At 41.7% G+C, this 24619-nt stretch overlaps 1 protein-coding gene across 13 annotated transcripts in view; it reads right to left on the bottom strand.

The window, feature by feature from the left end:
• Positions 1-24619, bottom strand: part of RAPGEF2 (Rap guanine nucleotide exchange factor 2) — a 177055-nt gene that overhangs the window by 51210 nt on the left and 101226 nt on the right. For 7 of the 13 annotated variants that reach the window (XM_075287879.1, XM_075287888.1, XM_075287927.1 and 4 more), the window contains 3 exons: positions 21402-21477; positions 20513-20680; positions 17334-17351 (listed from right to left, as the gene is read on the bottom strand). In XM_075287879.1, coding sequence (XP_075143980.1) covers positions 17334-17351; positions 20513-20680; positions 21402-21477 — 262 coding nt within the window. The other 6 variants (XM_075287894.1, XM_075287910.1, XM_075287948.1 and 3 more) reach the window with 5 other exon arrangements.

Below are 24619 nucleotides of genomic sequence, written 5' to 3'. Positions count from 1 at the left end.
CCGCAGTCCGGTGCGCATTATATGTTCTTGAAAGCGGCGGCAGGCAGACTTTGCCAGCGGCCGCTTAACCCCCCGCGTGCCAGCCGCTTCTATTGGAAGCGCTCGGCAGGCGAGGAGGGGCTCTATCAGCAAAATCATGCTGATAGAGCCCAACCGTAATGTTGTGAAACTTACCGAGCGGTGCAGGGTGGGCGGGCATTTAGGCCTCCTCTTCCTCCGATGTTCCGTCCTCCTCCTCCGCCGCCGCTCGCTGAGAATGGCCTGGGCGCATGCGCAGTAGTAGAAGCATTATGATATTGCGCATGCGCCCCGGCCATTATCAGCGAGCGCCGGAGAAGGACGGAACATCGGAGGAAGAGGAGGCCTGAATGCCCGCCCGCCCTGTAAGTTTCACGTTCTGTTTCAGCATGACAGCAGGGCTGCCGGACACTACCCATTCATTTCTATGGGAGCCGGAATGCGAGCGCTCCCCATAGAAATGAATGGACTGCTTTTTTCCATTCATAGAGCACTCGCATGCCGGCTCCCATAGAAATGAATGGGAAGTGTCTGTCCATTCATTTCTATGGGGAGCGCTCGCATGCCGGCTCCCATAGAAATGAATAGGAAGTGTCCGGCAGCCCTGCTGTAACGCCGGCGTGTACTGCTGTGATACACGCCGGCGTTCCGTACTGTGAATGCACCCTTACGGTGCCTTTTATGTATGTATGGAAGCGGCACGCAGACTTTGCCGCCGCTTCCATCCATATATAAGGCGCACCGGACTATAAGCCGCACTTACGATTTCTGAGGAAATCGTAGGTTTTTATGTGCGCCTTATAGTCCGGAAAATACGGTACCCTGTGTGACTTTTGTACCTGTACACATGCAGAAAAAAATTAAAATAATATAAACCTCTTTACTATATTGGTTTGAGGTATGGGAACACCAGACCTTTCCAAGGACAGCACCTGTATAGATTAGATATGACCTGACTGTACTTGGAAGGGTTTACTGTAGTGTCTCCTGATAGTTTATAAGTCTCTTCCCATGAAATTGGCCATAGAGGCCGAGATTTACTATTGTGGTTATGTCTACGACTGCTTCTATGGTGCAATATGGTGCATCTAGTTTGTCTTAACATTTTTTAACTTGCTAACATATGTGGGTGTGGATTCTTAAAGGGGTATTCCCACCTCACATATTCAGCAGTCTTCACTCTTGTAAAATCTTCTTCCTGGTTTCTTGCATCATTTGGTGGGCGGGGTTTCACAGGCAACCTGCCGTTTAGCCCCGCCCCCAAATTCGAGTGTAGCCCCGCCCACCCACATTGGACTATGAAGTACAGGCAGCAGCAACTCCATTCTGTGTTACATACAGACACTGCCTGTCTCTGCCATAATGAACACAATTGAATTAGCTAGCCTGATAACTGGGAGAACAGAAGAAATGAAAGCAGCTCCTCTATCTGAGTGCAGGACCTAGGTCACATGGTGCAGACACAGGAATAGCTAGATACACAGGCTGGCTCCCGTGCACTTAGCCCCTCCTCCCTCCCCCCTGAGAGCAGCAGATACATCACTTGACTCATGAGCAGATAAGTCAGGGCTGTGGCCACAAAGAATTGAATAAAGTAAGATAGTGGACAAACAAAGCAGTTTTGCTGAAGCAGTGTATTTAGGAAAAGTCTTACATTCACATTAACAAGCAGTATAGATAGGATCCTTGTGATGGGACAACCCCTTTAACTGTGTCACAATGCACCAAAAATGTTCCAACACTGTGTCATAAAATTTGGATCAAAGTAAACCAACTAAAACATAGATAAGACAGTCTAAAGATACACCAGATATATCACCCAGCATCAGCTACTGTGATCAATCTGGTGTATTTTTAGACGGCCTGTCTAACGGCCCCATCACGCAAGGCGAATTAACAGCCAAATGGCAGGAATGAACACTTATTCCCGACAACTGGCCTGTCTAATAGTGCTGACAATCACTCAATGAACGAAAATAACGCGATGTGAGATACAAAAACATTTCACACATTTACTTTTAGACCTCATGCACACGACTGAGTGTGCACTCCAAGTGGGTGTTAGATTCTTTTTTAATAGAAGACACTCGGATGACACTGATTACATGGTCTTATGCGATTTATTCATTTCTATGGGGATCCAACCCAATCTGATCCAGTATCGCAGGGCAGGACAGGACCTGCACTATAATTATCAGATCATAATGGAGCCCTGACTAGATAAAACGCTCAGTCATGTGAAGCCTAACAGAAGGGAGCCAAAACCACAGCAGGTAGTAGCAGGGAAAAGAAATACTATAGCCCTTATTGACAATTTGTTGAGTAAGATGAAGGCACCAATCTACAGTCACCAATACTTTATACAAGGGGCAGACACATGGTATCATAATACACCCTATAATTTTCTAATATGTAAGAAAGATCTAATGGTGTCCATACACATTAGATGGATCAGTGAACCACCAAATTTTTTCCAACCATCTAACTTGTATGGGGAACTCCTTCTTACTCCCTCCAGAAGATATGCCACTACAATAAATCTGGGTATATGGAGAGGTTGGGGATGTCAATGGGAAGTGAGCTATATTAACCCCCTCCCCCACCAAATTACTATACAGTGTAAGGAATAATTCCCCTCTACATTGCAAAAGTGAGTGAGTGAGTGAGTGGAAGGAGGTTCTAATTGAATCTAGAACAAAAAAAAAAGTTTCTAGATATAAGATTTGATACATTGCTCTGGATCAAATCATCAACACTATATGAAAAAAAAAAAAAAAAAAAAAGTGGCCAATGAAGGGGCAACACGGTGGCTCAGTGGTTAGCACTGCACGCTTGGAGTCCTGGGGTCCTGGGTTCAAATCCCACCAGGAACAACATCTGCAAGGAGCTTGTATGTTCTCCCCGTGTTTGTGTGGATTTCCTGCCATGTGTGTGCATATCGGGAGTAACACTAGAGCTTACCTGATCATTCTGCACTTTATGCAGTTTTCCCCTCTGCAGGCTCTCTCTCTAATTCTCAGTGTTCCATGTGGGTGGAGACTAATCTGCTAGAACATCGCCAGTTGGCAGCACATTGGCAAAACAAGAGAATCTGCCACCCTACTCACTTAAAAGCAACATGAGTACATTACAGAGACACGCTGAACAATATGAATGTGAATAAAGCACTTGGGGTGAGATAGAAAAATGATTGTTCCCTCATCTCCCCACTCCAGACTGCATCTGTAATCTAAGGGCTAGTTCACACGGGGACATGGAGGCTGATTTTGACAGCTGATTTCGCTTCAAAATCAGCCTCCATAAAATGTAGCCCTATGTGAATTGCTCGTTTTGTTTTTTTCTGCTAGCTTGCTAGCAGAAAAAGAAGCAACATGACCTTTCTTCAGACGCCTGAAAAAATGAATTGGAGTCTATGGGGTGCTGAAAAAACCGCTAGCATTTTTTTATCATGTACTTTTTTGTAGTAAAAAAAAAAAAAAGCTTAAAAAAAAAACAAAAAAAAAACGACCGAAAAAGCGTCAAAAACAGCATCCAATGAAAAAAACAGCGTCCAAAAAAATCAGTGCCAAAATCAGCTAGGCTTTTTTTCACGTGTGAACTAAGCCTAATAACTAAGTGAGCTAAAAATCTGTTTTAAATTCCAAGATGGATTCAGCAAAGATATCTGAGTCAATGTCAGTTTGGGAACTAGCGGAAAACCCTATACAAAGTTTGCTTTACGCTGAGGCCCCACATTGTGGAAAATCAGCTTTTTTTGTTGCAGATTTAGTTGTGGTTTTTAAGCCAAAATCATGTTTCCATTCCTTTTGTAGACATTCTTGACTTTGGCTCAAAAAACCGCAACAAAATCTGCAACAAAAAAGCTGCGTTTCCGCAACGTGGGGCCTCAGGCTAAAAGTCAGTGACCATTTTAATCGAGTTATACTGTTGTTATTACTGTTTTTTTTTTTCAAGACAACAGGTGAATGAGGACAAGATATAGATTTCACAAGCATGGTTTTCCGTTTTGGAAAAGACAATCTTGCTAATTTCAATATTATTTAGTACACCAAATAAAATGAACAGACCACCAAGTAAATATATTTGTTTTAGTTGACCTTAGGACTGGCAGCAGTACCAGGGAAATATGGGCAGACGCCAGGACCTACTGAGTTTGGCGACGACTATGTAGGTTAAGATGTTCTACATTTGTCTAGCTAAGGATGGCATTGAGCTTCTGGCTGTCCATATATTCAGTAGTTTCCTAGTTCTACATTTCTTGGAAAGCTGGTGACAACTAAAATGGCCACCATTACAATCCCTACAGCTATTCTAAAGCACAGAATGGGAATTTGTTGTAAGATTCATAGATCCTACTTCCATGCAGCGGGCAGATTTATATACCTTTTAGGACTCTACGAAAGATGTATTACAACCAATATTATAGCACCCATATCGTCTGTCACATGTAGATTTCTCAGAAATATATACATCTAACAGTGAGCTATGGATGAGGGTCGAGCTGGGCCACAATCACATGGTGGACTATGCCAATATATGTTCTCTTAAGCAGATCAGTTTCCATCCCTAGCTGCCAATGCTATACCATAATTACTAGGTAAATGATTATAGACCCCTATACACACTTCCCGTCCAAGCGGCCTGCACATTTCCAGCCAGTCGGCACCTAATGGGAGGACTTTGGATGTTCTGCCTGTCTATGCTTTTCAACAAACATAGGGATTACTGTGTGACAAAAGTGGAGCTGACTCATGGGATCAATTATAATTCAGGAGAACGCTCTCCTTAACCCTTCCCCTACCAATACCCAAGAAAATCTCAAAATCACACCAATTACTAGAAAAAGTGATCGATGTAAGTGAAGGAGAACAAGGAACATATTCAGACACAGGAAAAATGGGAGCATGCTTCAGGTATCCGGTCAGCACAAGAGATGTCATTTTAGCCCATCACCATCGCAACCGACCATTATTGTCATTTGCAGGAGCAGTTTCTAGTAAAACTTGTGAAATGGAAAATCTACAACTTGCTATTGCATATGAAATAAAATCAGCCTTTAAATAGTCCCACCATGCACCATAAACAAAGTAAATATAGGAGGGAAATATTCAGATTTTTTATTTTTTTAGGCAATGAGGTGTGCATTTTAAAGGCCAGCCGGATAAATATGCAAGCCAAAGTGACTTTTTTAGCGGCCATGAAATAAAACTTTCGTTTAATATTAAAGAGACCCAAACTTAGGCAGAAAGAAACAATTCACATAATGTATAATATGTATGGTATATTTTATACTTCTATTATTTAACCCCTGATGATATTGCCGAATTCTGAAGACCTTAGAGCACTCCTGTTGCTAAGGAAACACCATAAGAGACACTTGGAAATAAATGAAATAAGTAAAAGCTCACAATCAACACGTACCATCTGCTGTCACTTGCCGCCTACTAGTGTAAAGCAGAATTTCACACTAGAGGCATCCATTTAGAAATAGACAATAAAGCGCCTCTATACAACACGTAGCGTTATAACTTTCACGCAAACAAATCAAAATCTCGTTTTTGATATTGCGCATGCAAAAACTCATACTCACATAGTGCTTCTCCTGCTGGCCCATAATCCCATGGCTAGATGAGAACGCAAGAGGTTTCATAATGAGGTAACACAAGCTGGGGTGAATTTACACATTGTGGGCAAATTTCTGAAAGACCGCAAGAATCACATCCATGGACATGCAGGAAAACGCAAACGCAAGGAAGAACCTCAAAAGCATCCGAAGCAAAGGGAGGAAGGATGAGCTGGGAAGCGTTGGAATATTTTTCCGCTCCGAATGCAGCAAAGCAGTCCTCACAACAGCATCTGTCTCCATGTTTCACAATGCTGGGAGCCCCAGCATCTCTGAATGCAAAGTGACTAATGAAATCTTATCCATCCAGCATTCTTTCAGAGAAGCAAGACCATAGCTGAAACTGAAGAATAGGAGGAAAAGAAGAGGAGGAGGCAGAGGAGGAGGGGGAGGATTGGAAGTGGCGGGGGTGAGGGGTGAAGAGGGAAGAGGAAAAAAAAAAAAAGGGAAAAAATGGCTGACCGCCCACAGAGTCTTTTCCAAAAGGCTTAATATTGGATTGGATTAGTCGGAATAGGAGACAGCCCTAAGTGAGCAGCCAGGCATTGCGAACACAGTATTCCGGCTTCATTTGCAGGTTTCCAGACACTAGCAGCCATGCAGAGACATTACATAGTGTGCTAGCAGCTAATGCATGTATGTATGTATGTGTGCACAGAGGATGGGAGGGGGCCCAGGGCAGAGTGTGCTGAAGACCCTCCTCCCTGGATGCTAAGGATGCGGTCTGATCACTGACCAGTGGGCTCAGCTATGCTCAACTAACCAAGTTTGCACAATTAATCATAGCAGTGTGACATTGATAGACGCTTCATTTAATGACCCCCATCCCTCTCCGATCCAACAAGCGCATCTCTACCCCAAAGAATCCCTCGCATTACAGCAACGCACAAACACACATATACGATCCCCCTCCTCTCTAATACCCAGAGTCAGAATGTAATACGCCAATATAATTACATTATTGTGCTTACTTTGGAGGACCATGGCTGCAGGCAGTTGGCATAGCAACGCACAAGGAAAGCCATTTCCTGGGTAGCGAGAAGGCTTCCTTTTCTAAATAAGAAATAAAATTCCTCTTAGGAAGGGATCGGCATTGCTGCTTCCTGCCGAAAAAAACAAGTGACTGCAGTGTGTTCTCCTAACCTGCACAGAACGTGCCGGGCTAGTGATGTAACAGTAAGCAGAATTCTCCCCTTAGTGTCTTCTCTCCTCATATTCTGAAATATTCAACTCACATGAAAGGCGCATTCCTCCAGAATCGCCCCCTCACGTTCTTAACTCTTTCAGTTGTTCAAGGTAGCAAAAAATGGACAAGTCAGATAATCAGTGGCAGCCTCCGATCTTGGTTCCAGCAGCTTTTAGAGGGAGGGATTCCTGGGAACACGGGCTTCTAAGCAGTCCAATGAAGTCAAGGTAATGAGTAGAACCAAGTGAGAAATCCTCCAAAAAGGTGCTCTCACTCAATAATCTCCCCCTCCAAAATGAAGAGTGTGGCACACCCATGCTCTGACACTGCATTGGCACAGTCTACAACGTCCAATTCCACACAGCCTGCGCTCACTCTGGATGTCCTTCAGCAGTTAAAAGGTTAAAAGGCTCTTACCTTGCTGACTTCACCTCTGACTCACTCCCACAGACCCACCAAATAAAAAGCTCTAATTAAATATTCAGCAGAATGGTGGCTGCACGGCGGCGGAGTGCTAGTCTATTTCAGCTGCCGATGGCAGCATGGGTGAGTGCGAGAGGAGGCTAGAGCCATGCAATGGAACATTGCTTATGGAGCTTCTTGTTAATTAGGCGTAGTACCACCGCTTGTAATGTCCTTCCACCTACAGCCTTGTCATCTCAGAGATGCCCCATAAAGCCAACATACTAATAGGACACTAGTAAGTGGTTAATGGTTAAGGCGTGTACTAGGCATAAAGCACTAACAGTTTATAGGGCATCCGCAGCAGTAAAACCTATAGAAAATATCAAGAGTCAGGTGTGACTGTGGGTAACTCTAATACACCCCCCTATCCAAAAAAATAAAATAATCATATACCCTCAAGAGAAGAAGCTGTCCCTCACCTGGCTGGGACATTGAGGGAACAGGGTGGTCAAGAGGGTTTTGGTTATTATTTGTGTTCTCTAAACTACAAACCAGCTCTCTAATTCTGCATAGCTCATCATCATGGTATTTTGTGGGTATCATAACGGATATCATTTCTTTTTTTTCTTTTTTTTTTTTAAATGTAGATTGTGAGCCCCACATAGAGCTCACAATGTACATTTTTTCCCCCATCGGTATGTCTTTTTAAAATATGGGATGAAAATCCATGCAAACACGGGGAGAACATACAAACTCCTTGCAGATGGTTTTTTGCCCTTGGCGGGATTTGAACACCAGGACTCCAGCGCTGCAAGGCTGCAGTGCTAACCACTGAGCCACCGTGTGGCCCCCTATATGGGATATCATTTGTGGGTGTCATATCAATGCATAGTGCCCTACATTGCATAGTGGCTGTACTTGGTATTGCAGCTCAATGGAATGGAGCAGAGCTGCAGCATGGCCAGGTCACAATGGGTGTGAAATCACTACCTGAGACTAGGAAGTGGAGCTCAATCCATAGCCCTGGACAACCCCTTTAACTAATAGCTTATGGAGAAAACTTTGCCATAGGTTTATAAAAAATTAATGCAAATGGGAGGGCATCAGTCTACAGATTTCAATGTTAAAAAAACAAACAAACTAAGGCCCCGATTCACATCTGCACATGGGTTTCCGTTCGCGGAGTCTGCATGGGGACCCACTGAACGGAAACCTAATAACGCATAAAAAAAAAAAAAAAAAAAAAAAAAAAGTGGGTTACCTTAGGAAACCTGCAGACCCCATAGACTATAATGGGGTCAATGTGGTTTCCACTCTGTTTCCACACAAAATGCAGAGAGAAAAGACCTGCCTGCAGCTCTTTTCTCTCTGCATTTTCCAAGTAGAGAGGGGAACAGAATGGCCAAACTGAGATGTGAACTGGGCCTAATACTGGAGTACAGTTACATGGAGACTGGAATTAGTGCATGGTCATGTGATGACACAGGTGCACAGCTCGTTACTACAGACGTTTAATTACTGTGACTATTACGAGCCATGCACCTGCGTGTCCATCACATGACCATGGACTAACTGCTGGAGTGAATTACAGCACGCAGAGATCTAGAAAACCATGAGCGACAGAAATAGAAAATATACCGGAAAATTGTTTAACTTTTTATTACACAAAAAATAACATCAGTCTCTTAATATTAGTCTGAAACTGGACAACCCCTTTAAACAGATTAGAATATGATGCCAACCACCCCTTAGGGCCCCATGAACATGCAATATACAGACTGGAAAGTTCAGTCCATAAATCCGTGGGATTTCATAGCCTGAACAGAGTCTGGATAATGTATGATGGTAGGCGTTATTGCTTCCTTGTGGCTCCACTGTCCAATACCCATATACACTATGGGACACTAGAACATAACAGTCTCCTTACAGGCTACGGACTGTCAAATCTGGCTGATCTAAAAACCAGATATTTCAGATCCTATTCTGCCATATGCATGGGGTCTAAGATAAAAAAATGGTATAAAATAAAAGAAGCTATGATAACCTGTTATTTGCCCAATGCTGCAGATTGTTGGCTTGGCTGTAGAGACCGTATCTCTGTCTACCCACATCTCAATGCATTTAATAAGCATCAGTGGCCTCAGCAGAGAGGTCAGTGATTTGCTATAGTGGTCACAAGGGTACACAAGGACAAAAAGTGAAATATAATCAAAAATTATCAACCTGGATAACCAACGTGATATTGCGCACTTCTGTTATTTCGTTAGTTACTACAATATTCGTGAAGTTCCACCTTAAGTTTCGTTGGACCAAAACTGGCAATATTATACTCTGGGATCTCTTCAGCCCCCGGAATATATTTATCAGAGGCCCAGGAAGGATGAGCAAATATTACAGCGTTACCTCTGCAAGACTTCTGACTGAAGTCAAGGAACGCCGAGTTCTGTGATTGGGAGTCATCTATCAAATGGGTTTTATGGTGTTGTGATACTTTCGCCTATGTGTAATGACACTACATGATCACTGAAGCCCAAACATAGGCCTCAGCGATCTCTCTAACATCAATCAGAAGGTCCAAAGAAAATAGGGAATTACAATTGGGACCTGAAGAGGTAATTAACACAGTTTAACACCATTAATCGTAACTGAGGTAAAATACCCAATTAATCCCAATTTCTATTCAGGTCATAATTGTGCAGCCCTACAACCTAGTACCAAATCTTTTCTAACACGAATACCACTCGCACCTAATGCTCCCCATTGGCCTTCAATCAAAGATTTCCATTAATTTGAAGGGAACAGAGACAGAATCTTCAATAAAAATGTGAAGGAAGCCTTAGATACAGTATAAAAGTATATTAAAAAATAAAAACAGCTGTACAAAAATGCAACATGAGCAAAAACAAATAAAGGTGAATGTACAGTGTGCTAAAGACCCATGAGTACCACATCTAATTTGTCTAGCAGACCATGCAGACATGGCACAAGGAATAGGAAAGGGCAGGGTGGTACACAACGCTAAATAATTTGCTGATGCCAGGAAATAGTTTCCTTCCAGGAAGGTCATTTAGAAATTGTCATTGCAGTTTATTGCAAAGCTATTGTTTCCACCAGCAATCCAATAGTGCTGCCATCACATGTAGGAAAGTGATAAATTTTAGGGCAAATAGTACGAAAAATTCGTTAATATCAGTTTCATAAAGTAGATAATATGCATTTAATGGACTGACATATACTGTATATACAGTGGCAGATAAAATCCATCAAAAGCTGTCTTTGAACAGAACCACAAGACAGAAAGCTAGCATAGTTCAATTGTCTCTAAATGACACACTTTAGCATAAATTTCACAGGAACTCTGAATATCGTGTTCCAATGTTGCAGTCTATTTGATCGCGCACTGTTCCTCATTCCCACTGCACCCAATGTGACCGCTGAGACCACTTAGGCGGTCCCTGGAGAGGGACCAGTGATGTCACTCACATATCTTATAAGTCCCTCTCCAGTGACCGCTGAGGCCAGTCAAATGGGGTGCATAGATTCCCAAGACTGAAGCACGTTGCACAACCAAACAGACTGCAGCAGCGGATGTCAGAGCACCAGGGAGGATGCTTTTCTTTTTTTTATGTTATACTTGCCCTGGGACCCTCCGGCGTTTGTCCAGAGAGTCTCTAAGAGCCTCTAAATTGGGGAGTCCGTGGACTACGAGTTTGATGGTGGTGGCTGCTGCTACCCCTATAGTTTGTCACACTGGATGTATTACATGGAAACTATATGGGCTCACAGAGACAGATCTAAGCAAGAAGGAGCCAGACAGAAAGAACAATGAAAGGATGGATGGATGGATGGATGGATGGATGGATGGATGGATGGATGGATGGATGAATGGATGGATGAATGGATGGATGAATGGATGGATGAATGGATGGATGGATAGATAACAAGCGGAATATTTACTAAAAACAGAAATGCAGAAAGGGTAACGGGTTCCCTTTAAATTGTCAAGTTGACACATGCCAAATTTATTAGAAGGTAATCTGACGTGTACATACAACAGTGTCCAAGACAGACACAGTTTTCTTTATTGATACGCAATTCAAGGGCTTATTCAGCAATTACCATCATTGTGGTTCCATAGGAGAAAAAAAGACGACAACACATGCCATATTTTTGCAAATCCTTGAGTGTTTAAAAAACATACACATTATACAGTTACCATTCACATGCCGCCTGTTTTTTTCAGGGACCTTTGCTAGGAAATGCAGTGACAGTTTTCAGTGGGTGTGGCCATGACATATGGATGACCACACAGGTACATGGATGGAAATCAGACATATGCAAATGTCTGAATAAGGCCCAAGGTGGTGTGCATGAGGCCAAATGCAAGAACTGCAGACACTGTATTTCACCAATGAACGGAGTCAGATATATAGCATGCTGTTACAAGACAAGTACCAACCACTGGATTACCAGTGCATCTCCACTGCAAAGAAAGGGTACAATGGGCATCCCTACAGAAATTTCTACCATACAGAACATGAGAATAGCACGTTGAGCGGAGAGATTTCAGGCCACTGAATGAGCAAATGTCCACATACAGAAATTGTGAGAGATCTGCCAAAACCAAAAGGAGCACCAAAATAATAGAGCAGATCTATGAAGATTTCCTTGCTTCAAAACATTACAAAAAGATATAGAATCAATAAGTGACTATATATTTATAAAAAAAAAAAAAAAAAAAAAGATGAACATATATAAAATAACATAGGATGGATTGATTGATCGATGGATGGATAGATCCCAACCTTTATAAATGTATGCATATAGGTGTGTAAATGAATAAAAATGGAAACTGTGGGTAAGAATTATGACATCAAGTGCAGCTCTCTTTTCAAGACAACTGAAAAGAACAGCGAATCCCTGAAGACTTCTGTGCTCTGCAGCAAGGATGATGCAACTTGTAAAAATAGACTTGTAGCAGCAGAGCCAGAGATTGGTACTGCATACTATTCACAGCCCATCCACATGACTTGCTGCACACTCTGATCACAGCTTACAACGGTCACAATACCTGCACACAATGCACATATGTTGCTAAAAATTGTTAGTGCTAATATAAATAGACAAACACATATATACTCTTATGCTATTACGGTCACACACTATTTTAAATCCATGCTTTTGCTATCACTAAAATGGAGTTGGAGGTTCTTTGTCATGAAGCTTTTAGAAGACGTGATGCCATAAAGGCAGCGGTCGATGGATCCCGTGATTGGGGTCAAATAGACAGCACTAATCACACTGATGGCCTTTCCTGAAAGGTCACTTTAAAAAATTAGAAAATTCTAAAATCAATTTTCAGTACAGTCTGTGATGAGAATATTTAATAAGAAGCTGCAATTCATATAACTGTAAAGTGTAAGACGACAGACCACACAGACAAGAAAAAGAAAAAAAAAACAGAATGTACCCGATCATAAAAATGTATTTAAGCCATGTGGCTAGACACAGAGATAAGGCTACCCATACACCGTATATGTATGGCAGACACATTTGTTGATAGAGCCAGCCAACTATCTAAAGTCTAAGGATACCTGCTGATTCTGCCCCAAGAAGGTATTGAGCGAGATAAGGATCAGGCAGTTGGATTTCAGCATGTCTGATCCTTTTGGTTCTGGGGGAGATAAGGCATAGTAGTAGCTTATTCCCCGGCTCCATGTGGAGAGCATGTGTATACTCGGCAGAGCATGCATGTCTATGAATTGAAGTGATAGTTAATTCTTGCATGGCAGCCCTAAGGGTCTTGTACATGTGCCAGTCATCGGCTGGCTGAAGAAGCATTGGTGTTAATAATCTTTCCCGATCATTGACCACTTTTGTAAGCTGATCATATCTATTATGAAAGCCAAAAACCCATTGTCCTCAGCAGTACATCCCCCTAGTGTACATAGTGGATCTGCTGCTGCTGACAATATGCAAACTGAACGAGGGTCGATCAATTGTATTACCAATTCTCCATCCTCGTAAAAAGCTTTAAAGTAAGCTCTAAGTAACTTGCTATATAGCGGATCGGCTCTGTCTACGTAAAAGGAGCCTAGGTTAATATATTCTATATACATTTGGCCCATACTAGCACATATTAATTTCCCACTGCTGTGCAGTTTTTCTTCTAATCTTGCAGAATAAATCCTTATTATAAAGGACGACTATAATGGCAGGCTTTGTAGGTGTGAATGGTCTATTTCACCTTATGAGATGACATAACATATAATATTCTTACTCAACATTACATATTAATAGCAGGAAATTCCATGTCTAGTGCATTGACATTAGTGCCCTATGAGTGTGTCGGGGACCAGCCCGGCCTGCAAAGGATCAAACAGCTGCGATATTTTGGGTTTCTTCACAGGTTTGCACTTTTCGCATCAAACTAGGTTAATTTTCCTTGAATATTTCAGTGTGGAGCCTGCAGTGGAGCGTTCACATGGCAACCTCGGCTGTGTAACGTGCCCCACCCCGCCTGGCATCACACAGCTATTAATTCACTGCGGAGCCCAGCGATCTGTCATAGAGAAATAACACCTGACTGATAGGGCCAGTGCTGGGGGGACTCCGCAGCCACGTACACCACAACATAGCCAGCACTCCATTACAGCTATAGAAGGAGCAATGGAGGCAAAGCAGTAAGGCCCTGGAGCCTGGGAGTCCTACAGTGCGTAGTCACCTGCCATACAACATTCACACAATTCTACATCACATCCATTCTGTTCTAATGAAAATAGAGCAGGTCCTATCCTCCTGCAACAGAACGGATTGGAAGCCCCATAGGGGTAAGTGTCATCTGACTGCCCTCCACTCAAACGTAGCTCCACCAGATACTGGAGTCATGCATCTTGGCTTCAGCGTGCATGTGCCAGACCTCAGACACATGTATAGGAAATCCAAGGTCTACTTCTCCATAGATGTCAGGAGACACCATAAGGATAGGGCTAGGGATACATAAGGACCTGTGTCCTAAATAGCCCTGACAGATTGTCTTTGAAAGGGCTGTACAATATTAGAAAAACTGCATTTTTTCCCTTAAACAGCGCCACATCTGCTCACTGGTTGTGTGTGATATTGCAGCTTATAGTTACTCATTACAATGGGGATAAGCTGCAATACCAGGCAGAATCTATAGACAGCTGTGGTGCTGTCTCAGAGAAAGTAGCCATGTTTTTTTCTCATCATGTACAAACCCCATTTTAGAGACATTATTTATTATAATTTTATTTCTATTATGTGACTCACAATTCGATGAGCTTAACAGAATACTGATACTTCCAACAGACAGCAAATCCATCCAGAAATGTTGTGTCTAAGGAAGAGTACCAGACCTCATGTGGCATCGGACAGATTGTACAGGTCTATTTTTCTCGCCCCGCTTTATTTTGGATGTATTTGCATGTTTGCAGCTAGTTCCTGCTTACTTCATTCAGTCAATATGCCGCATTATAAGGAACTGCAGGTTGCCATTGAACGTGGATGTCACAGTCATGACAAGCAGGTGGTCACAGCACAGCCACTTTTATTAACGGCAATGCAATGCCGACCTGTTGTGCAGCCAGCTGTCTGTAGCTATACAAGGGGTTACCCACCTTTACAAAACTGATGGCCTATCCTTAAGACAGACCATAAGCTTTAGATCTACAGGGATTTGACTGTCCAGGCTGTTTAATGAAGCTCTTAGCTTTTAGTAGTGGCAGATATTGGTACTACAACAGTATCCTATTCAGGTTTGTGAGACCAATAAACCACCACTACCGAAAGTATGGAGAGTGAGCAGCACTAAGCAGCCACAAATCTGGAGAACCCTTTTAAGAGCAGTCTGTTTTCTACTGAGATAAAAGACACCATCATCCTCACCTCATGAGCAGCTATAAGGCTGTATTTACTGGCAAACTACCGTCACAACTTTCAGAGGGATATTAAATACATGTGCCCTGTGGATATATACAGTATATAAAACCAACTTAATGGCCAGTGTCTCTGTTACCAGCAGCAAAGCTCTTCTAGCTAACTAGAGCACAAGACCAAGCTGGGGAACAGAGACCCTTCAGGCCAAACCACAGACTCCGGCTCTTCTGCTTTGCTACAGCCCGTCCTCGCAGACTCTCACTCCTAAAGGACTGCCATGGTCAGACAGGAGCAGGCGAAGCTCCAATGCAGGAAGAGTCAGTGATTGTTAAAATAACACAAAAGAGGAACAGACCATAAAAAATGCCCCCTGAGAAAAGTCATGACCCTCAGATGACACCAGACAATACCAGAGAAGGAAGACATAGAAAGAAGAAAACCTCCAAATGGCCAAGTAAATCCATTACAACATAACACAAGAGTAAGATTTCTAAGCTTTCCTGAATTCCTATGCAAGTAAATAAGGAACAATGTAATCAATTATACAGAATTAATCATTGCATCATTTAATAATCATTTTATTTTTGAATTCTATTTACTTAGATTCAGTAACTTTTTTCTGATCAGAACAGACCCTGACCACAGCCTTGCTTCCCCACTGACATGAATGGATGTGAACCCATCAGATCATTTAGCTAAAAGTTATAACTATAGCAAGCAAAGTTTCCTGATATTTATAACTGTGGCTGTACAGTCGGTAAGCCAAACTTTTAACTCTTCTATTTTTCTACCCTCCGATCCCTTCATAAATGGCTCATGTAATATATTACTGTACATGTATGTCTAGAGTCATATGATATACTTATAGGATAAGGCTAGGTTCACAAACGCATCAGAGTGTCCAGGTAAAATCATTGGACGAAAAAGTCATGCAAGCCCGATAATTCTATCCAGCAGATTTCAGTTAAATAGAACAAATACAATGGAGCCTGTTCTAGTCAATGGCTCCATATAGTCCAATGGCCTCAGGCTCTGTCGATGTCCATCTGTCTGTTCTTGTGGCCCTCCGACAGAGCAGAAGACCGAACACCCTGGTGCTATATAGTATATAGTATTACTATATACTATGTACATGCCTGTCTTCAGTTCTCTACGTACAGGAAATAGCATTGCACAATAAAATAACACATTTTAACACTGAATTTGTGTAGCACATGTAACGTCAATGCAATACAAGATACTATACAATACATGATCAAGTGGTAGCATCTCTGGCATATGAACAGCAAAGCTCTTAATACGTTTGAAATCATCTTAGAATCAGTACACCAAGCTTTGATTCAGTGCTGGATTTGGTGCAATAGCCGCTGCTTGCAAATAACAGCAATAGACACAATTGATATTTTCACGTGAGAATGAAAGGGAACTTGTCACAATGAACACGACATCCGATCTGCAGGCAGTATGTTATAGAGCAGGAGGAGCTGAGCACATTGATCTATAGCTTTGACATTTGTACCGACGCTGGGCTGCCATTTCTCGATGCACTTTCACACGGGGATGGCTGTCAATCATTGAGTAAACCCACCGTAAACAGGTTTCTCCATCAATAAATGACAAGTACTCAATCCTTTCCCACCAAACTACGCATCAATCTACTCAGCCTCTCCGTCCGCATATCACACAGCATCTTCATTGTGACAGGCTCTCTTTAACCTCTACACTGCAGGCATGGAGCACACCGACATTTAGGTGAAAGGGGGTAAGGAGGAAAGCAGTAAGGCCTTGTTCACTGGTGATCAGAGGTGAAAATACTGTGGCTGAGAAATACACCACTGCTGCTGCAAGGGCAAAAAACTCAGAGAAACCTTGTATTACTGCATTACATCACATCACATTATATTATGGAATGGCAAATACAGCAGGGAAAAAAACAAAAACACACAAATTTCCTTAAAAAAGCGATGTGAAATTTGAAAAAAATGGCTGCCAAATGGACATTGTAAAAAAAAAATGTACCCTTGTCAATGGGAGTTTAAAAATCCATTTTTTTTTTATTTTTATTTATTTATTTATTTATTTTTAAATTTGGCCCCTGCAGTAAAAAAGCAAAACAAATACCAGCAATACACCATGTGTGAACTCAGCCTTACACTTGAATAGCAGGAGTTCATCTCATGACACGACATGTAATAGTTACAATACCTGAGGTTTAGTGCACTCCTGTGAGCCAAAATGAAATGAATGCCATAGGAAAGGAAAGGAAAAGATGAACATTACCAAGACATGCTATTAAATATCCCATCAGTATGACGCTCATGTGAAGGGCAGGTTAGGAGAACCCCACTAGCTCTACCAATAAGAAATATCCAGGGAGCCATGCAATGACCAAACACCATATCAAGGACCTGGAACATCTTGGGCAGCCATATGCTACTGTCTGTAATGGGCTTTGTAGAGGATCATGGAGTTTTATAGCTCAGGATGATTTACTAACATCAAGGTCTTTCACAGTTATACTGAGGAGAGGTTAGGTCTTAATGCAATAAATGTATCAGTATACATGCTGTAAATGTAACTTCATACAGGACATAATATCTCAATATTGGCATGATGCTACAAGGAAAGAGAGGAAGATGGGAAGGGGTTTATCTAATGCAATGTTTTGCGCATGCATAAGTACGTAACATATTCTGTGCTGAAATCCATGTTAAATCTATACATATTGTATTGGTTGGAATTTGTGCCGAAGTTTGAAATCCATATGAGGGGAGGTGGTCTCCATATGAACAGCCATAGACTGAATAGATCCATTGAATATGGCGGCATGTGGGTGGGTCCGCAGTGGCAGAAATGCAAGGGTCGGCCTCAGATTTCTGGTGCCAGAGTTGTGGCACTGGTTTTCATAATGGGGTGGGCCAAGCTCTTCAGAGATGGTAAAATATAGACTATAGATGGAACATAAAGCAGAAAGGAGTGGGTGGGAGAATACCATGAATGAATCTTTGGGATAGGATACCAGGTATCAAGTTGAAATAGAGGAATTGCCTGTTTGTAATACATTCTAAAAAACTTCTACAAAAACACCTATAGTATACATACAAAAAATATCTCTAGTACACAGCTCATGGAGCACACAATGAAAGCAGCCTACCCGGCCTGGGGAAGATAATGTGACACCTAACTGCAGCAGCCATATTACCTAGGAGCTGTACAATACAGCAAACACTACATCTCAAAAGCAAGAAACTCATCTTGATGTATTGAAAGGCAATGTCTGCTACTTATAAGGGCTAGTTCACACGGAGTTATTTGGTCCGGATTTTGACGTGGAAACTGCGGAATTCAATGGGAGCCGGTCATTTCCTTTTTCAGCGAGAAGTATTTTACCGCTCAAGGAAAAAAGAAGCTACCTGCTATATCTTGATGCGAATTCCGCGGCAAGACAGTCTCTCCGGACTAGGTCCATTCATTTGGGCCTAGTCCGAAGCGGAAAGTTACAACTGTCGGAAGTCGCAACAGTCGTGGCTACCCGCGGCAGGCGCATTTTGGTCCGGATTCTGACACGGTTTCCTGTGTTAAAATCCAGACAAAATAACTACGTATGAACTAGCCCTTACTCTATAACCCTACATCTAGAAAAGGCTATGTATAAAACTCCAGCTCTGCTAAGACATATAAACTATACACAATAAGTCACGAATGTATCTTTGGCATCAAGTCTGCTCTGTAACGTAAACCTGAATTTGACATTATTGCGTAAACTCTACTTTCTCTTAAGCAGCAGTTCTGTATTATTCCTCCTCCAAGAGGGGGCAGCGTGCTAATCATGCAGGAATTTACTATACGTTACCTTATAAATACATTCTCTGCAGGGTATGGGTCATTATCAAATCTCTGCCGCTTCTAATCCAATAAAACCACTTATGGAGACTTCTGAAAACTGGTACAAAGTAAATGTGAAGCAGTGTACAGCAACCAATTAGATCGTGGCTCATGTTTAAGAGGCCCTGTGCAATGGGGTTAAATGGGTTTCGAGGGAAATAAAAATATATTTAACAAAGCTAAAACCTAGCTCATCTGGGACACTGTTGACTAAGCGGGCATGACCTGTTTGTCAAGATAGCAGAGAGCAAAGACCAGCAGGGTCCTGGGCAGCGTTGGGGATTAGCGAGCATCATTTCTTCATAGGTTATAGTTACTTTAAATTCATTTTATTTCCCTTGAAAATTCCTCTAATAGTAATAAATGTAATAGTTTCTCTTGGCAGCGGCTCCGCTCTTCCTTTGCACCAGTCTCAATGACTCCCCCTTATGTCAGGGCACTCATCCCCACCTTGCCTTTCGAGGGAACCCCCATCTCTACCCCAGAGAAATCATTCTTCTTATTGTGCTGCCTCCTAGCTAACATCTGGATGACAGGGTGGCTAACCAGCAGAAAAGCCTTGTATTCCTGTACAGCTCAAGTTATCAGGGTGTTTCCCTATCATCTGGAAGTAATACCATGAACATGTAACAAACTGCACAACTAGAAGATTCTTTCCTGTTTCCTAATAAATTGCCAGCAAGTAAATGCTACACGACTATTTAATGTCCAAAGCAGGCTGGAACATTACTATATAAAAATACCATAGGAAACAATATCCAAAGTTTCTAAATAGTAGCAACAGATACGTGCGTGCACACTAAAGCGGAATGAGCGTATCAAAGTTAATGTCTAGATATACCATCCAAGTTTTCTGCACTGGATCAACCTCTTTGGGATGAAAAGCGGCCCATACTATGTCAGTATCTATGGGAGACAATTGTCTAGCAGATTTACTACTCACTGCAGTTTAGGTTTAATGCACATCACCATTCACAAGGGATATGCAATTTTACATTACGCCGTTCGTTTTACAGATTCATTTTTGAGATTATCAGTAATGTTTTCTATATGTGCAGTGCATTAGGTTCACATATACAAGTCCATATACACCCCTTTAATGAAAATAGACTGCATTTGCAGCTGTTCTCCTTAAGATATGACCTCGTGACCGTAGAACTGCTTTAATGGTGATGTCCCATAGTTAACTTTCATGAACGTCACTGTTTCAACTCTAACCCCAATGAATCGGACAGTGCAGTTTCCCAATTTCACTAGCCATGCATGTTACAACAAGTAAAAGCTACAGAAACCTACAAGTGACAGTGACATTTGTAGTTTTCACCTCTCTCTTGCAGTCTGGTACTGGATTGAAACCAGTATCTGCTAGTTTTCAAAACTTTTGCAAATGTCATGGCATGTAAGAGGTATCATAGGATGGAAGAGCCATATAAAGAGTCAATCTTCAGAATTTCAACAGAAGTCTACTTATAAAGCAATATCATTCTGCTGACACTCACTGTGTGATAGCCTCTTGGCAATGGAGGTTTTCCAACTGGATAAGGATCCACAGTATCAATGATAGTTTGTCGCTCCCCTTTCTGGTTGATCTTTCTAAATCTCCGGCGAGACTGGCGATGGGATGCTTGTCTCTGGAAATACTCCTCATTTTCATCCATATAGTCAACCTAACATAAAGAACCAAACATAGCATATAGTCAATTACAGTGTGCAAGTAGTAATAAAGGGGTTGATTAAAGGGGTATTCACACCTTACACATGTATAGCATACCTACATAAGCACAGCTCTCTTCTCTGCATAGTGGCTGAGCTGGGTTACTGCAGTTTAGCTCTCATTCGCTTATATGGGGCTGAACTGCGGTGACTTAGCTGAGACACTACACAGAGAACACAGCCTTGCTTCGAGTTCTGTTCTTTATGTTAGTTCCCGTTCTGCTCTGTAAAGCTGATGGTGGACGTGCCGATCTGATATTAATAACCTATACTTGGCATATTATTTCAGTGGCATAACATAAAACATTCTTATTCCACAGCAATAACTCAATGAATGAGTGCTTTCTTAGAACACGGTGTATAATAAATCTGCTTCTCTATTGGAATATCCTGCACTTAGGTCACTGAATGAGTTAATGTGTATACCATACTAATCTGAACATGTTTGCAGTGAATAGAACAAGGGGCATTGTGAATGTTTCTGCCCTGAGGAAGGAAGTGGTCTGATTACTCCTCCTGGAATGCCAATGTTCTCACACTAGACCGTGGTCCACACCCAAACTCCCAATTTATCAACTAATACTATATCCCAGAAAAAAGCGTATACCTGTAAACGAAAAGAAGTCTGTGAGTAAACAGTGAGCGGAGTGAAATAAATGTATGAAACAGACGTACCACAATCATTTCGGAGGGTTCCAAGACAATGCATTCACAGCCACGCCTGAAGCTTCCTGCAGATCTCTTGCCAAAGCTGTAGATACATCAAACAAAGAACAACATTAGCTGGGAGTAAAAATCATTTCTTTGGGAATTTTTACATGTGCGCAGTCTATTTCTGGACAATTAAGGGCACATGGATTAGTAATAAAATCCCACCAGTATGCAATACGTGAGAAACTACACAGCCTCTACATACTAAAGCCAAAGTGGCATTTCTGGTTCTTGTTCACATGCTACACAACCATTGCTCCGCAGATATCCTGGTGACTGAACAAATTATTCCCAGAGAAAAATTGTATGGACAGATGTTTGTGCTTTTTACATGCTGGATCTTACTGGAGTCTTGCCAGTCCGCTCAAACCCAAGGTCAGAAAACTTCAGAAAGACAACAACAATGACAATAACCATATTCATACACCGCAAAGCTACAGCTAGCAGTCAATATTGTCTGAAGAACTAGAAATGGCAATTTATTGGATAGCAAGGCAATACAGAGCCATAAAGTAGCAAAGATTTAGCCTTAGGCTGTGTTCACATGAATGTTAAAAACAGCTGTTTGCTTGAATAGCTCTCACACGGTCATTTTTATAACAAGGACACACCATGGGGCTATTCACATGACGTATTTTTGCACTTTCACGGGTCCCTAGATGTAGACAACTAGGAGAACTCAATGGAAACGGGTACCCTATGGATGTAAATTATCCATGAAAAACGGACCGCTTCATCAGATTTTTTTCACAGTGAAATTTAGACTGTCTTCTGACTAAGGTCTAAAGTGTTTGCCTAACCCAACACTGACCAATCCTTTACACTCCCATAGTACATTTCTTAGCACGTCTCTTTAGACTGAGGCTGCCCATCATTTACAGCGCTTCATAGGAGCCAACACTAAACATCCTCCCCTTAGCTTGTTTATGGAAGAATTGGAAGCGCTGGAGTAAGTGGTAGTAAAAAGAAGAGAACAATTTGTTCTATCTGCTGTGGTACAAAGTATCAACACAAAGTACACACAATACAACAGAAGAGAAGTCCATCCAGCACAATCTGAATATTCACGGAACAGATTCACACATTAGAATTCCAAATATAGCCTACGCGTTTGGGGCAAAAGTGGTTGTATCAACACATTTGATTGACATGCATAGGTTATATATCCACTTTCAATGTGTGAATTTGTAAGATGTTTTAGGCCGAGGCCCCACATTGCAGAAACACAGCTTTTTTTTATTGCAGATTTTGTTGTGTTTTTCTGAGCCAAAGCCAAGAATGGCTACAAAAGGAATGGGAAATATATAGGAAGTTCTTATACTTCTCCCTTCTGCTCAATCCACTCCTGACTTTGGCTCAAAAAACTGCAACAAAAAAAGCTGCGTTTCCGCAACGTGGAGCCTTAGCCTAGGGCAGGATTTACACTGTGCTTTTATTAGATCAAGAACTGCACAGGGTTTTAAAGTGCAGTTATGAGTAGCATAAGTTACTACGTTACAAGGTGACATCACCATTTGATTCAGGTGACCCTTACCTATATGGTGATAGACTCGGGTGTACAAGTGTAATATATAGGAAGATATGCTACTCATTACTGCAATTACCATGGAAATTAATGATGTTATCTCCACAAGATTATGCAATACCAATACCGAGGTCAAAAAGTGTCCTTTTGGCCCTTGCTGAGATAATACATTTCAGTATCCCACTTCTTGTGCATAACAGAAGAAAATTCAACTAGTTTTCTTTGCAGAGGCATCCCCCCAGATTACATATATATATATGTATTAAGCATAGGAGTCTTCTGTGGGAGACATATGTCACTATATACCAATAAGGTGGTATGCCAGGACCTTTCATCACTGATGTACATGCCTGTCAGAAGACTGTAAGACAATGTACACAGAGCCCAATCCATAAATTACAGACACACACAGTAAGAAGAAGATAGAAGGAATGTGTTCTTAAGTATTTGACAGAGGATGACTTTTTCCACCTAAAGCATAGCTGATCTACAATACTGTTGGAAGAGGCTGCATTTCTGACAGCAGCAACAAAAAGTCCAGGAGACATTCAATTCAGAAGACAATTTGAAAGCGTTAAAGGAACGTTATTCACAGATTGGTCTATAGCTAATGTCAAGGCAGCGTATAGATGGAAAGCTAATAGGGATGAATTTCCCATCCAGTTTCCAGGGATATCATTAAAACTATTCTATTAGGAATGGATGATTGGATTTTCCAACATGAATATTACAGCTACACACAGGAGTTCACAGATAAAGCAGCCTCAAAATAAATGACACCTATAAAACAAGAAAAAGTCCAGTCTAATAGAAATCCCACTAACACCATTGGGGATAATGTCCTGTGGATAACATTTCATGGTGGGCTTTGTGTGTGAGGCGAAATACTTGTCCTGCTAGAAGCCTGATGGCAGATACACCGCTACACTATAAGTTTTAAAGTACACAGTCTTAAACTGTGACAGATTTACTAACGTTTATAAAGTGGTCTGATAAATCTGGTATACTTTGACCAGTCTAAGGGTTAGTGCATAAAAAGTTTCCGTCATGTAGCTTTTTCTTGCAGCTAGCCGTGATGGGATGCCGATGCAGTGCATCGGCATGCTGTCGCAGCATCACGCTCCTGATTAGGCCCGGGTGAATGAGCCTAGGCAGGAGGGTGTCTTGAGCCACAGACGCCGCGGCTGACTCAGTCACGGAATTCCACGTGAAGATAGTGCATGTCGCATTTTTTTCCACTAGCTGATTTAAAAAAAAAAAAAAAAAAAAAGCTAGCAGAAAAAAAACTGCAAGTGACTCCCATTGAAATGAATATGTGGCATTTTTGCAGGTGGATGTTGAGGCGGATTCCATTTATTAGTAGCTTTAGTTTCAGACAAAAAAAATGTGACAAAATTTTGGTGCATTTTCTGCTCATGTTAAGTCCAGACCATCTGTCAGACGAGGCAAAAACCTTCAGAAAGTTTATAGAACACACAGATGTGGTATTAAACATATACATCAGTTTTAAACTACATAGAATTCTGGTGCATTTGTATTAGTTTATCTGCCCCAGTGTGTATGTACAGGGCCATAGGGGGACATGTCATGGCCCCTAGGACACACAGATTTCTCTATCAACTTCTCACGCTGAGAAAACTGGATTACCGGTAATAGG

The sequence above is a fragment of the Leptodactylus fuscus genome, chromosome 1 (assembly GCF_031893055.1).
Source record: "Leptodactylus fuscus isolate aLepFus1 chromosome 1, aLepFus1.hap2, whole genome shotgun sequence".
Taxonomy (NCBI): domain Eukaryota; kingdom Metazoa; phylum Chordata; class Amphibia; order Anura; family Leptodactylidae; genus Leptodactylus; species Leptodactylus fuscus.
This window is presented reverse-complemented; position numbering and strand designations above follow the sequence as displayed.